Source organism: Notolabrus celidotus, chromosome 10, assembly GCF_009762535.1.
Source record: "Notolabrus celidotus isolate fNotCel1 chromosome 10, fNotCel1.pri, whole genome shotgun sequence".
Taxonomy (NCBI): Eukaryota; Metazoa; Chordata; class Actinopteri; order Labriformes; family Labridae; genus Notolabrus; species Notolabrus celidotus.
In genome coordinates, this window is record NC_048281.1 from 29,877,043 (window position 1) to 29,892,930 (window position 15,888).

The following is a 15,888-nucleotide window of genomic DNA, read 5'->3' on the forward strand; positions in this document are numbered from 1 at the left end:
AACAGTAGTTTCTTTGCATTTGAATATTATTTTTGTTGATGCTTTGATTTTGGACAATCATCTTCATTTTGAGTCCTTAAAGAGTTCAGTTCAGCAGATTTAAATGTTGACACTGTCGAGTTACATTTTTAATCTTAACATTAGAAATCTACACATTTGTAACATTTGTTAAATTATTCTATGAAAAGAAGTTAAAGTAGATGTGATTATTGGAGGTAACCCTACTAGGTTTGGGATAAGCCCCTAATGTTTTCCACGCCTGGCCACCCCTTAACAGGTAGTGCCCCAGTTTGGCCACCCAGGTCAAAACTGTCTGGCTCCGCCACTGAGCACACATATACACAACATTAACATAATCAAGTACAGGCAAGAAAGTAGCTGACATCAGGAGCTTCCGAGCTCTAAGGGAGAAACATGACTTGTTTCTGTAATAGAAACCGAGCTTCACCTTTAATTTAGAGATCAGGTTTTTGACATGCACTTTGAATGAAAGGTCCCTATCAATAATTAGTCGCAGGTACTTGTAACTGGTGACCAGCTCTAAAGTTTTACCCTGGACAGTAATGAACTTATCTCCAAATTGTACTGAAAATGAACTATGTGTCAGACAAATAAAATAGGAATTTAGTGTATCCAAAGAGTACTCCTCATGTGTTTATTTTAACTGACGATGAGTAAGAGACTCAAAAGAATAGCCAGTGTTGCAGTGTTTTTGGGGGAATCAGTAGGCCTACTTTATTTTTAAGCCTTAATTTTATCCATTAATGAAGTAACAGCGCCCTCTGCTGGTGGTAAGAGCTTACAGCACCTGGTATTCCCAGGCGGTCTCCCATCCAAGTATCGGGCGTGTTCAGGGTGGTATGGCCGTAAACGAAGGTTAAAGACGTAAAATAGCTTTTTGTAAATGCCAAGACTAAAATATCTCCAAATTGAGTGTTCACGACTGGACTGTGTTCCAATTTCTTCTCCTCACACCACAGAGCTGCTCATCAATAATCCTATTTATCTCTATCTATACATCAGATATGACTCTTAAATAACACTTACAACCTTCTAGAGCTTGATGTAGGTGAACGTTCAATATATGTCTTACTTCTGCTGCCTCGTCTCATGCTCGAACATATTCTGCTTATATGAAATAACTGATTAAAGCAGGTTTTATGGTGATAGCTTTAATACTTTAACATACCTCAGTTAGATTTATGTCAGGTTATTCGTTTCACTGTAAACTACTCACTTTGTAAACATTAGTTAGCAGCAGTCAAACAGGCCTCTAGCAGCTGATTGCGCACAGTTGTCAGGATGGCCGAGCGGTCTAAGGCGCCAGACTCAAGGTATCAAACCTTCCTGTGTAAGGGACTTCTGGTCTCCGAATGGAGGCGTGGGTTCGAATCCCACTTCTGACAATACTTTTGTATCAGAGGCTACAGTTCACTGAATTATTCTTTCTCATCAAAATGTTCACAAACCGAACAATACTGAAGACAGTTTAAGCATTAATCGTTTTCTTATATCTATAAAATCTTTAAAATGTGTGTTTATATTGCAAATATGAGGAAACAGCCTCTACCAACATATAGAAATACATGTGAGAATTAAGAGAGGCAGTTTCCCGGAGTGTGTTTTTCATTATATTTTAGGATCTATATTCAGATTATGGAGGAAAAATGGCAAAAGTATAAAGAAACAAACTAATCACTAAAACCTAATAAATGAATGCTTAAATAATACATGTATTGTGTTTGTTCAAACATTTCTGCAATACTGAATTTATTTATGCTCAAAATCTGTATTTCTACATTTATTTATGTTTAATATTTGTATTTATATAGGCATATCCCTTTCTATATTTGTATGTGTTCATAAGTCATTTTTGTCCTTCATAGTTACCAAGTAAAATTCAACAAGGAATAATTAACCCTTTATAACTGACCCAAATGGCTGATTATAAAACATGTCAAACTTTAAATTACATACCATTCCCACGATAGAGATCCAGCAGTTCTGTAACTTAAGACACAAAGAATACCAGGTGCTGTAAGCTTGTTCTTGTCCTTTCTTAATCAGCAGAGGGCGCTGTTACTGCATTAATAAGGGCATAACTCAGGAGTCAGGGGCTACTGGAGAATTGAATCAATGTTTTCTTTTTAAGATAAAATAAGATAAGATAAGAAAGTCCTTTACTCGTCCCACAACGGGGAAATTCAAGTGTCACAGTAGCAAAGTAGACGGTGCAAAATATGTATATATAAAGCAAACAAGAGCCTATAAAGTATAAATTCTTAAAAAGTTATAATAGTTATATAGTTAAAATTAAAGAGGTAAAGAATAAGCATATCTTACAACATCTATATATATATATGTATATATATATTATTGGTTATATAGTCTGACCACTGCAGGAAGAAAAGACCTGCGACCAGTCTGGACTTCCTTCACAGAGTTATAGCCTACATCGTTATAACTGGAGAAAAGGGGGTCCTTGAATGAGTAAAGTCTGCACTCCTGTCTTATCGGTAAGAATGATATGCAGTAATGCAACATGCTTCATTCTAGAGACTTTTAAAAGTCAGTTAAAAACCCCATCTTTATTTAGTCTGGCTTTTATATAGAGTTTTTATAACTTTTTTAATGTATCATTTTATATTTATTTTTTATCTTTAACTCTTTAATTTTTTATTATCGTATTCATGTTTTTTATTGCTATTTTAGTGCTTTTATTTATCTTAGGCTTTTATCTTTACCTTTTTTTATTATCATAACTAGTCATGTTCTATCTTTTATTTACTCATTTCTTAACTATTTCACTTTGTTTTTCTTATTCTTTCTACTTTTATATTCAGTCACGATGTATTAGATTTTTATTATCGTTTTATTATTATTATTTTCAATCGCAGTAAAGCACGATTTGTATGAAAGGTGCTATATATAACGTTTGATTGATTCATTCATTCATTCTTCTCATATTTTCTTTTAAGCGCATCTTAATAAATCAATCTTCTAACTAGCAAAATGTTTAAGTAGATTTTCTTTTCGTGCAGATACCACCAATGTATTATTTGAACATCCTACTAGCAAAAAAAAGTTATTGTCAGAAGTGGGATTCGAACCCACGCCTCCATTCGGAGACCAGAATACCCATTCAACTGGAAGGTGTTACCTTGAGTCTGGCGCCTTAGACCACTCGGCCATCCTGACAACTGTGCTCTCGCCGCTGAAATAGAACTACATATATTTACAGTTTTATAGCATAGTTGCTTAGTTTTTAATCAGAATGGGATCGTTCTCTCTTCACTCTTTAACATCTTTAGTTTGAGCTTCTATCTCTGCGTTAAAATCAAAGTACAGCTTTCAATATCGCTATTTCATCCGTGTTGATTTCAATAACTGTAAACAAACTGTCCACTTGGGGCGCTAGAACATTATTTGAAGATTGCTTCCGGTGTTTTGTCACGTGACTTGTATGTTCACGTGTTGACGTAATAATCGGAAGTTTGAGTTTTCCCACACGAAAAGCTACATTGACAACTTTTATAACCACCCAACTAAATAAACACATTTAACTTAGTACCATGCAGACACACTGGCGGGCACACATCCGGTTTGATGATCAACATCTTTTTATAAACTCGCGTTGTATTTCATTATTTTTTGTACTTCTTAAAAAGCACCACATCGTAACTATAACTTATATTTCATAAAGACTGACTCATTTTAGTCCCGAGCAACAAAATAAGCCCTATTATATCCCTCTATGTTGTCATAATATCACTACTTAACTTGTCAGCACCATAGACTGTATAAAATAGTCAGCACACCTAAGTCTGAAGACCGACTTTCGAATTTCCGAGGAGCACGTGAATGTAGCATTACTACATAACCGTCACCAGTCATTCTTATGAAACCAAAACATTGGACTGTGTTCACGTTATCGTTTGCAACCTGCTGTTTGCAACATTCCGCCCTTTGCAGACAGACTGAGTGGACACATCTGTGTGGAACATGTCGATCTATAGGAACGCCGTCTGGTTCGTGAAAGGACTCCAGGAGTACACAAAGTAAGTGTTGTTTACAATGACACCTTGCACTGTCAAGAAGTCATAGTTCTTTCGTTAGGAACCCACCTAGGCTACCTAATCCTCTTTATGAGGTATGATCCTTGAGGACTACATTGAGACTGTTACTGGTTAACTATCAGGGGTTACACTATACCTCAGGCTGTAGTGGTTCCTGGAAATAGCCTTTAAAATCTTGATAGAATTGGTGGAGATTTTCAGTGATTCCACTTTTACAGAGCACAGAGAAGTTTTTGTATTGTAAGTTTTGTTAGACTAAAAATATTGAAAGAAAAGAAACACAGTGATATGTAAACTTTGAGAAACTGAGGGTGGTTAATGTTTAAACCCATTTGAATAAGAGAGGCTCAGTGTTGAATCAAACAAGATATATAGGGACAGACTTTGCCTATAATAACAATAATAATATCTTTATTTATTAGAGTTTATTTATAAAGTCATTGACAAGCAACAGGGCACATAAAAACAAACAAAAAGAGAAATCACCAGCAGAGAGAGCTTAAATATAAAGTAAAATAAGACACCAAGAAAACAAATGCAAAAGACCCAAACAATGATTTAACCTGATATCACAGGCAACAAAAGAACCCCATGATATGTACTGAGACCAGAGGGACCAAGAAAGTAAGACAATTAAGAATATACAAGGAAAGAAAGAATAAAAAGGGGCAACAAGCAGTAAAAAGGAATAAAGCAGTAAAAGAGGGGTAAAAGCAATACAGAGATAAAATCAGCAACATAGATAAAGCATTTAAGGATGAAAGGAATTAGAGGTAAGAAACTAAAAGACAATTACAAAAGGTGAAGACATAAAAAGAGATTAAAGCAGTTCAGTAAATAAATCCAGATGAATAAAAGCTATAAAGGCAGTAAATTAAATATCAAGAGAGTAAAACAATTAATGGAAAATAAGATGGGATAAAAAGTAAAATGATAAAGGCAGTAAGAAGCAAAAGCAAGTCTATAAAAGTGAGTTTTAAGAAGGGATTTGTATCTATTGTTATACTTCAGTTCACTCTCTTTATTCTTACTCTTGTGTAATTCTTTTTTTTTTTGTATAACATTTTTATTAACATTTTCAGACAATAAGAACAGTGACAATAATAGACAGAACCAAACAGTTAAAGGGACAAAAACAAAATATAAAACAGTAAAAAAAAAAAAAAGAAAAGAAATAAGTGAAGTTTGTCTAAAAGGAGGGAATTTCTTTGCAGAGAAATGGTGATTTTTTTTTTATGAATCACATGCTCTCACTGTATGTAACTGTGACAAATTTTAACATGGTATCTTATAAAAGGGAGTCAGCTATGATGCAATGATATTTTCTGCAAAATCATTGTGGAAAAATGCCTCTAATGGAGACAGTGGTTCAATTTAAAATGAATGAATCAGACTGTGTTCTTTATAGAGTTATGTAGCAGAAGTGACTTTATCCACTTAATGATACTCAGAGAAAATAAAAGTCAGCAGAGGTTAAACACTTGTATAAAAATGCGACCTCATGTTGTTCAGTTTGAAAGTTTGCCTTCAAGCTCATCCATCAGTAATAGTGAAGCTTATTCCACAGCTAATATTGTGTTTATTAAAGACTTCTGATAACTCAGACATCTGTACCTCTGTCATATATCATTAAATATGTCTCATGTGTGTGCTATATTTATTCTACTGCTCTTGATATTAACAGGAGTGGTTATGAAGCTGCAGCGAAGCATTTTGCTCCAGCTGATCTGGATGTGAAACTGAACGGCAGGTCCTTCATGATCACGGGAGCTAACAGCGGGATAGGAAAAGCTACAGCGCAGGAAATAGCCAACAGAGGTGAGTATTTACACGATGACAGCTAATAAAAAAGGCAGTTTTTGACAGAGACTGACAAACCAGGTTGCACCACAGTTAAAGTTTTCAGATATAAAATATAACAGAGAGAGACTTACAAGGCATAAAACAACATCCATCAACATTCAAAATAAATACACTACCAGTCAAAAGTTTGAACACACCTTCTCATTAAATGGTTTTTATTTATTCTAATTATTTTCTACATTGTAGATTAATACTGAAGACATCAAAACTATGAAATAATCTGGTTTTGCCATAATCTGGATTACAACAGTAGTCAAATAGAACTATCCATTGTGTGCTAACCCTACCTCTGAACAACACAACTGATGGTCTCAAACACATTAAGAAGGCAAGTCATTCTACAAATGAACTCTTTTTTTTTTTTTTTTTTTTAAATATATTTATTGGTTTTTTTTCTTTTTTTCACAAATAACAGTAACAGAAAACTTGCACAACATTGGTCTGCACATCCATCATAAATAATACAGAAAAGAAAACATATATACATATATACAATATATATATATATATATATATATATATATATATATATATATATATATATATATATATATATATATATATATATATATATATATACATTCACACATCCATATATACATACACATATATATCCATATATACAGATATGAAAACAAAACAAAAGCATACAACACATAGGTAGATTATTAGTATTGGGGTTGGGTTTTTTTTTTTTCCTCTCAAAATGAGGGCAGAGTCCAGAGTTAGTCAAGCATAATACTTTCAAGAGTGGAAGCCACAGTAGAGTTTGAGAAGCGGAGATACGAGGTCCATATTTGCATGAATTGTCCTTTTTTGGAGTGAAGCAAACAGGTTAAGTACTCAACTGGAAAACACTCCAAGATTAACTTGTGCCAGTTAGCCTTAGATGGTGGTTTTTCACTTATCCATGACAAGAATATATTCTTCCTGGCAGCATATGTAAGAATATTATACAGTCTGCCAGAGCAGGTATCAACAGTAGCATCTCGATAGGATATACAAATGAACTCTTGACAATGCCCATGTTAATTAGAAACCATTCCAGGAGACCACTTCATGAAGCAGACTGAGAGAATACCAAGAGTGTGCAAAACTGTCATGAAGGAAAAAGGGGGCTACTTTACAGAATCTAAAATATAAAACATATTCTGCTTTGTTTAACACTTTTTTGTGAATTAAATAATTTCATATATGTTCCTTCATAGTTTTGATGTCTTTGGTATTAATCTACAATGTTGAACATAATCGAAATAAATAAAAAAACATTGAATGAGAAGGTGTTTCCAAACTTTTGAGGGGTAGTGTACGTCATGTTGTTTTTGCATCCAAGTCATTTTTAGAGTTTTTTGATTATGATCACAAGGAGAGTTTTTATCAAAGTTTCTGTACATTTGTATGTGAAAACTGTCACTTAGTTTTGGTGGTTTTGTGTTGCCTTAAACCCAAGGTCTTAGTGTTTCACAAAAAACATTTACAGATTTCTACCACAAACTCTCTCCTCTTATATCGTCTCTATGGGCCTTGTATTTCCACTTATTAATGGTGTGAAATGAATGAATTAAAAAAACTGTGCTGCGTTACTTTAATTCTTCAGGAGGGACTGTCCACATGGTGTGTCGAAACAAAGGCCGAGCAGAAGCAGCCAAAGAGGAAATAGTGGAAAAGAGTAAAAACCAGGTGAGAAATCTGTTGTTCATTTGTCTGTACTAAAGGTGAGATCCCTGACCTACTCACCTCTGGAACATTCCTCACCCTGTAGGAAAGAAAAACATGCATTTGCTGTGTAAAAATAGCAACTTGTTAAGGTTTATTAGATTACATATTTACCAGCAATAAAATGATTTTAAACTCACTGATCCTGAAAAAAGCATTGAAAACCCCCTTAAGAGTATTTCAGCCCCTCCTCTCTTAAAGGTGACATATCATGCAAAATTGACTTTTTAATGGTTCTTTACCTGAAATATGTGTCCCTGGCATGTCTACAAACCCCCCGAGAATGAAAAAAATCCATTCTGCCCCTGTTTTGATTTCTCCACCTTTCTGTAAATGTGTGTGAAACGAGCCGTTTCAGACTTCCGTGTTTTTGTTACGCAACAACAATATCCGGTCTGTCACGGAGTCAGAGCTCGGAGCTTGTTCAGCCAATAGACTGTATAAAATAATACTGAATCCCCTCCTCTGTTTTTCATTACCTGCACAAATGTGTGGTAACAAGGAGCTTAGGAGGGAGGCATGCTATTTTTTTATTTTCAGATTTTTATTTATCATGGAAAAGTGCTAGCGCTAGTTAGTATAGCTACATAGCTACATGTCGTAGCTGTGTACCAAGACACACGTCTACATACTAACAAATAAAACAACAAGTAACACAGAATCTGTGACCAATCCTTCAGAAAAGGTCCCGCTGCCTTTCTGGCAGAGGTCGGTTTTACTCCACAGGCCTGCAGATTTGAAGATCTAGTGGATGTTTTTTATTTGTCATGGATAAGTGCTAGCGCTAATTAGCATAACCACATAGCTACATGTTCATAGCTGTAGCTGTAGCTGTGTACCAAGACACACGTCTACATACTGATAAATAAAACAACAAGAAACACTAAATCTGTGACCAATGGTTCAGAAAGGTCCTGCTACAGGCGCCTCTCCGTCAGGATCAGATTCTGGATCAGACTCAGAGGGTTGAAGTAACGTGATCTCTGAGCAGCCGTGTATATTCAGCCAACATGTAAACATTAGATCAATGTGGAGAGCCGAGGCCACACCCACTTCCTGAGGGGGCGTGGTCAGAGAGAAAACAGAGTGTTCTGAGGAGGACTGAAGAAGAGGGTTTTTCAGGCAGACCAAAATCTGATTTCAAAGTGGTTTTTTTGAGCATAAACTTCAAAGACATGTTTTGGGGACCTCTTAGACCAATATATATTGATGAAAAAGAGCGTGATATGTCACCTTTTAAATTCTGCAGTTTCAACAGAAAATGAAATTTAGTTTTTAAAGAAAAAAAGATTGAAATCGTTTGAATTTTAAGTTTAACTCTATTTTTCCTCCAGGATGTTCACATCCATATCGTCGACATGTCCAGCGCAAGACAAGTGTGGGAGTTCGCACAGAACTTTTCACAGAGTAACAACCTGCACGTCCTGGTGGGTGGGATCTAGATCCTGTTTGTGTTTGTTTATTTGTTATGTACAAACATGTTGGTCTGTGTACTAAGGTATTTGCTTGTGATGTTCCCCAGATCAACAACGCAGGCTGTATGGTGAACCAGAGAGAGTTAACAGAAGACGGTTTGGAGAAGAACTTTGCCACAAATACACTTGGTAACATGTTTATCTGGTTCAAGAACAACAGCTGAGTTTAGGGACTGATTCCAGATAGCTTTGCTTAGATGAGGCTAGAAATTATAAAACAAAAAGCTTCAAGAAAGAAAGATCTGAAGAAGTTTGCATCAGTACTCAAGTTATAAACAAGTCTTTGAAGCAAAGTTTTGACATCTGACAGGGCTGAAAACTACATGCTACAAATATACACGTTTGATACTCTGCAGCAGTCCTAACATGTCTTTAATAAGATATAGCAGTTTAAAGTTACTGTTTCAAATCAAATTATTATTGTTCTTTAGAAAGTAGAAAATAAATGTGCTTGAAAATGACTTAAATGCTGAACAGATTGTCAGAAAGTTGACGATTTTTTTTTAAATTTACTTTTCTTTCTTTTTAAAATATTTTATTTGTAACTTTTTTAATGTAACAAGACAAAACAAATACAAACAGGGGCTCAGACGTGAAATGAAATAAAATATAATTGATATGAAAAATAGAATAAAGAGAAATAAATTAATAGAAAGCATGTGGAGAAAATGTTATTTGAGAAATGATTTTAAATGACAAAATAAACAAAGAGAAGTAATAAAATAAATAGAAATACATATATATACACATACAAACACACACATGCATACACATACATTTAAATTTACTTTTCAATTCAAATTGTTCAGACACAAAGATAATGAATTTGGATTCTTAGCTGTAAAAATGATCCCAGATTATTGTTTCTGAACCATCTGTGCTCACCTTTATTCTCAGGTACCTACATCCTGACCTCAGCATTGGTTCCTGCTCTGAAGAAGGTGGAAGATGCAAGAGTGGTGGGTCAAAATTAAAACAAAGAACACACAAAACATCACTGTCAAAAAGAGCTGAGATATATTTAACTGTGAAACATTGATACTCACAGGATGTGTGTGTGAGCTGTGTTTCATTCATTCATTCATGTGATATCTTCTGTTTCCTCTCCTCAGGTCACGGTGTCGTCAGGCGGCATGCTCACACAGAAGATGAACGTGGACGACCTGCAGGTTGAGAAGGGGACGTTCGATGGCACCATGGCCTACGCTCAGAACAAAGTAACCTCCCTAACTCTCAGCAGCTGTAGAGCAGAACAGAAAACACTGCAGCCCAAAGCATCATGTTTGTTTGTTGTCTTTTTTGTTTTCTTTGGACAGAGGCAGCAGGTGATTCTGACAGGGATGTGGGCTACACAGCACAAAGAGATCCACTTCTCCTCCATGCACCCGGGTTGGGCTGACACACCAGGTAAACAAACAGGGTTATTTTTCAGTACATGTATAAGAACTCCCTTCACTATGATTCAAATGTAATTTCTGTCTCTGCAGCCGTGCAGACGTCGATGCCTTCCTTTCACGCCAAGATGCAGAACAAGCTGAGGACGGAGGCCATGGGGGCGGACACAGTGGTGTGGCTCGCTGTGTCTGCAGCCGCCATCAAGCAGCCGAGTGGACTCTTCTTCCAGGGTCAGAGCAACATGTTTGTCTCTTTTTTTTTCACACTCATTAGTATTAAAGGTGACATATCATGCAAAATGGACTTTTTAATGGTTCTCTACCTGAAATATGTGTCCCTGGCATGTCTACAAACCCCCCGAGAATGAAAAAAATCCATTCTGCCCCTGTTCTGATTTCTCCACCTTTCTGTAAATGTGTGTAAAACGAGCCGTTTCAGACTTCCGTGTTTTTGTTACGTAACAACAATATCCGGTCTGTCACGGAGTCAGAGCTCGGAGCTTGTTCAGCCCATAGACTGTATAAAATAATACTGAATCCCCTCCTCTGTTTTTCATTACCTGCACAAATGTGTGCTAACAAGGAGCTTAGGAGGGAGGCATGCTAGTTGTAGGCTGTATTCATAAACACAAAGGTCAGTTTTACTTCCCACGTCTGCAGATTTGAAGATCGAGTGGATTTTTATTTGTCATGGAAAAGTGCTAGCGCTAGTTAGCATAGCTACATAGCTACATGTCGTAGCTTAAGCTGTAGCTTTGTACCAAGACACACGTCGACATACTGATGAATAAAACAACAAGAAACACTAAATCTGTGACCAATCCTTCAGAAAGGTCCTGCTACAGGCGCCTCTCCGTCAGGATCAGATTCTGGATCAGATTCAGAGGGTTGAAGTAGCGTGGTCTGCTAGCAGCCGTGTATATTCAGCCAACATGTAAACATTAGATCAACGTGCTGGAGAGCTGAGGCCACATCCACTTCCTGAGGGGGCGTGGTCAGAGAGAAAACAGAGTGTTCTGAGGAGGACTGAAGAAGAGGGTTCTTCAGGCATGCCAAAATCTGATTTTCAAAGTGTTTTTTTGAGCATAAACTTTAAAGACATGTTTTTGGGACCTCTTAGACCAATATATATTGATGAAAAAAGTGTGATATGTCACCTTTAACATGCCACAAGTGTAGTACTTGACTTACCTCCATTTATTCTACTCTAAAATGAAACTCGTATATGTTCTGTGTTTGTAGCATGAAGAGGCAACAGATCTGTTTCATTTTGCAGTAATGAACCGTAAAATGAGAATACATATGATCTCATTTTCTCTGTTACTTCTCCTCCAGATCGTAAAGCGGTGGCGACTCATCTCCCTCTGGCCTCCTCCAGGTCGACGCCTCAGGAGGAGCAGAAGCTTCTGACCGCGCTGGAAGAGTTCGCCCTGAAGTTTAAGCCTTGATATCTCTGCGACTCACTGTCTTATCAAAACCAAACACTCCTCAATCATCATCTGTGTTTACATCACTTTTCTTTTTTTGCAGCATAGAAACTGTTTTTTACATTTTTACATTGAAGAAAAAACTTTATATAAACGCGACTGTACTGTAGTGAGGTTGTTTTTATGAAGGAAGAAACAACAGTTGCTTCATTTAATACTCTAAATACAAACACTGCACTTATAAAGCTCACAGGGAGATATCAAAAGACAACCAATGCTTTAATATGAATGTAAAACATTATGTTTTTAATATGTGTCATATATTATTTAATTTTAAGGCAGTTGTGTTCGGTGACAGATTGGTGGTTGTGTATTTACAAATTAAAGTATTTTATAATTTTTTCCTTTTTGTCTACTTCTGTCTGTTTGAAAGAAGACTTGTTAAACTCTCAGGGTGAGACGGAGGCAGAGGCTGTTTCCGAAATCGCCTACTATACTAGTAGTACGTACTGATATGTCCAAAATTCAGTATGTAGTAAGTAGTATGTGAACAAGAGCAAAATCTGCAGTATGCCAAAACTCCCCGGATGTCTACTGATTCGGGAAAATATCTCAGTATGCATCGGACCAGTCTGCCTCGCGTACTGTTTCCCATAATGCACAGCGCTCGTTCTGCTTTTTCTTTTTCCTAATTTTTTGACGGGAGGAAATCCGTTTTTGTGTGCTGTGAAAGTTATCAAATTACATATAAACTACTTCCTAACTTTTTAAATCATAAATGGATGCTAAATAAGCATTTTATTTATCGGCTTCGCCGTTGTTTACTTCCGCTTTCCGAAACCGGAAATCCAGCGAAGTCTGGCTCAGCATGCTGCATGACAGATCGGACAGAACAGTCATACTACATACTAAATTCAAATGCAGTATGTAGTAGGCAATACCTACTGCCTACTACATTAGTAAGTAGTATGTAGCAGGCCGTTTCGGAAACAGCCAGAGTGTAGCCCACATGTTGCTTTAACTAAAGGTGATGTTCTTACTTTAAGTAGCTTTAACTGAGTTCAGTCACATCAGGTGTTAATGTTTTTTAAATAGCCCCTATGATGACCTTTAAAGCCATAATGAGGAAGTTTCCACATTATTGCACTTAAAAGAGACACTATAAAAGCACTGTGGATCATTTCTTGGGTCCCTTAAGCTCTGATAATAGTGTCAATCAAAATGTCTGTGAAGGTTCTCAGTCATCCAGGTCATGGTAATCCAAAGCTTGATCTGTGACTCAGCTGTACATCTGCACCTCAAGGACAAGGGACACTCCTTTGAGGACAGCAAGGTCCAGATCCTGGACAGAGGAGAGCATTGGTATGAAAGATGGGTCAAGGAAGCCATCTATGTTAAGCTTGAACACCCTTCTCTTAACAGAGGTGGTGGGCTAAGACACTATTTGTCCCCTACATACAATGCTGTTTTGAATTCTCTGTCAAAACAAGTAAGACCATGTGACTAACGACTCACAGCTGACCCATCACCCTAACGACGGTCAGGAACTAGGATAACGATTGTCAGGAGGTACTGAACGACTGTCAGGTACTAGACTAACAACCCTACTTAGGACCCTTTGTGACTCCTGGACACAGACCTCCACCCACTGAACCCTCCATGACCCAGAAACATCTGCCCGTCCACTGCTGCCTGAGCTCATACCACTACCACACATCATGCACACACACACACACACACACACACACACACTGTACACTTAAAACATGAAACACATACATTAACACGCACTCTTTAACTATTTTATTCCACTACTTTAGTTTATTTTATTCTCCTTATTCTTTGTTTTTCTTTCTTTCTTTTTCTTTCTTTCTTTTTTCTCTACTTTACTTTTCTTTATCTTTATTTATTTACCTCTTTAGTTCTCTTTCTCTGCTTTTCTCTACTTTCTTTTCTTCCTCATTTCTTTATGTATTTATTTTGGTGCCTTGGTCCACAGTATCCTGTAACCGTCCTTTGCCTCCATCCTCCTCCTGCCACCACAGATAAACATGGACAGAAAAGGGTTACAACACCCTGAGCTGTCCCACCAGGCTCAAGAATCACCTTAGTCCTTAGTGGACACACCCATGACTGGTAGTGGCTTATATCTTCGAGCTCTTCCCCAGTCTGGTCAGAACTGAAGAAGCCTTTTGGAGAAGAGGTGAAACGTCTTCAGGAATTTCTACCAGTCCAGTTGCCTTACAGATCAAGCTTTGGATTATCAATCAAAATCCAGACTATCTCAAGGTTCAAGGTTCAAGGTTACTGTATTTGTACCCGTGGGTAGATTTTGTTTGCAGTGAGTCAGCCTCTTTTCCACAACAACCAACAGACAACACATGACAGACAAAGTGACTCAGTACTAAAAAGGTAACCCTTAACTATCTGCACTTTAAACAGAGAAGGTCACACTTTAATATAGTCCTGATATTCTAATATTCACTGTACGGTAAGTAAGGCTGATTTCAGACTTCTGTTGATGGAGGCTGCACTAAACCATCAAAAGAAAAGCTACTCAGAGTTTCATTAAAATGCTCTGAGATGAAGTTTTTGAGTTTAAGCTGGATGGTGGATTCTGCTCCGCAGCTTTACTGCCGTCCGTAACCTGGCTCCTCTGCAACTCCAGCACATCAACACACCCACCTGCATCCCCACGTTGTCTTCTTCCATTTACTTCACTGCACAACCCGCCTGTTTGACCACCATGAGGTCTGGAACTCCCTCCTAAACAGACATCCATTAAGTCAGGGGTTCCCAAACTTTTCAGACCCTGAAAATATAAGTGCCAAAGACCTGCGACCCCCACTGTCCCTTAAAGTGATTCAAAGTTGCTTCATACTTAATTTAGCTGGTCTGCAAAATTTGCATATGCACAGGTGGCCTCTGAAGATGCTTTTGTTAATTAACTTGAAAAATATAGTTTGGGTAAGGGTGCTAGTGAATGTGGATTGACCAACTCAATGGGCTGTCTGCAAGGACAGAGGACAATGAGAGGAGCTGTTTCAACTAGTTCTGTCTGTTGGAAATGATCAAACAAAGGTACATAAATCATGATAGTTATTCCTTCCAACAAACTTAACAACTGTAAATAAGGCAAACTAAGACACTACACGCTTTAAATAAAGGAAAACTCACAGCTCAAAGACACAGTTGCTCAGTTGTGGAGATTGAGGATATTCCGCCAGCAGCCAGCTCCATTGTTCTCACAGGTGAGCTGGGCTGTGCTTTATGAGCTCTGGAGCTCCTCCCACTCAGGCTGCAGGTGAGCAGGCCAGGGAGAGCCAGAAAGATGGGGAGATTTTCTACAAACTGTTTACTGACTCTAGCCTTAGGAGTCATCTGGCAACAAAGAAAGGCAGAAAACTAATGAAATGTTTTGTTTGCAAGGTCTTACTTCAAATGTAACTACTATTTTTGCCGCTATATATTTCAGTAATAAGTCAAATATGGAGTTTTTAGATTACAAAAAAAAAATATTCTGGAAGACATCTCGCGACCCCCCAGGGGGTCCCGACCCACACTTTGGGAAACTCTGCATTAAGTGACTCTCTTCGAGTTTCAAAATCCTGTCTGAAAACACACATTCTAAATGTGCATACTCAGTTTGTTATCCATCTGGTTACACGAATCCTCTTCATCATGACTTCATACACCGTGACCTTCTTGTTAGTTTGATGGATTTCTCACGTTGTTGTTGTTTTTTTCTCTGCCTTGTAACCTTGAGTGTTCTGAAAGGTGTCTATAAATGAAAGGAGTAGGAGTGAGTTCTAATGCGACCTTTTCTTTACTAATGGGTACTCTCTGTATCTCTAGTGAATGAAGTGCAAACATACAGTATACAGGATTCAGGTATTGAAGTGTGAAAGAAGAACTTCTGTGCACAAAAACTGTATCA

At 37.3% G+C, this 15,888-nt stretch overlaps 1 protein-coding gene, 1 long non-coding RNA gene and 2 other non-coding genes across 4 annotated transcripts; 2 read left to right on the forward strand and 2 right to left on the reverse strand.

The window, feature by feature from the left end:
* The first annotated feature begins 1,296 nt into the window (after nt 1–1,296).
* On the forward strand, nt 1,297–1,406 carry trnal-caa. Its single transcript has 2 exons — nt 1,297–1,334; nt 1,361–1,406. It is a non-coding gene; the product is annotated as a tRNA-Leu (tRNA).
* A 1,683-nt stretch (nt 1,407–3,089) lies between these two features.
* trnal-caa lies at nt 3,090–3,198 on the reverse strand. Its single transcript has 2 exons — nt 3,161–3,198; nt 3,090–3,135 (listed from the first exon to the last, which is right to left on the reverse strand). It is a non-coding gene; the product is annotated as a tRNA-Leu (tRNA).
* A 642-nt stretch (nt 3,199–3,840) lies between these two features.
* On the forward strand, nt 3,841–12,252 carry dhrs12 (dehydrogenase/reductase (SDR family) member 12). Its single transcript, XM_034693681.1, has 10 exons — nt 3,841–4,058; nt 5,761–5,894; nt 7,537–7,619; nt 8,990–9,082; nt 9,178–9,259; nt 10,028–10,089; nt 10,243–10,347; nt 10,447–10,537; nt 10,618–10,755; nt 11,860–12,252. Exons 1-10 carry the CDS (start codon nt 4,003–4,005, stop codon nt 11,970–11,972), a joined length of 957 nt encoding a protein of 318 aa, XP_034549572.1. The 5' UTR covers nt 3,841–4,002; the 3' UTR covers nt 11,973–12,252.
* A 699-nt stretch (nt 12,253–12,951) lies between these two features.
* Nucleotides 12,952–15,236, reverse strand: LOC117820051. The gene is made up of 3 exons (XR_004632677.1): nt 15,129–15,236; nt 14,637–14,717; nt 12,952–13,293 (listed from the first exon to the last, which is right to left on the reverse strand). It is a non-coding gene; the product is annotated as an uncharacterized LOC117820051 (long non-coding RNA).
* Nucleotides 15,237–15,888: the final 652 nt, after the last annotated feature.

What these genes read in the sequence shown, in the direction of transcription:
- dhrs12 (XM_034693681.1), top strand. Translation starts at nt 4,003, where the DNA reads ATGTCGATCTATAGGAACGCCGTCTGGTTCGTGAAAGGACTCCAGGAG. An exon ending in CTTTGCCACAAATACACTTG is followed by an intron (nt 9,260 to 10,027) that starts GTAACATGTTTA and finishes CTTTATTCTCAG; the next exon opens with GTACCTACATCCTGACCTCA. An exon ending in GGGTTGGGCTGACACACCAG is followed by an intron (nt 10,538 to 10,617) that starts GTAAACAAACAG and finishes CTGTCTCTGCAG; the next exon opens with CCGTGCAGACGTCGATGCCT.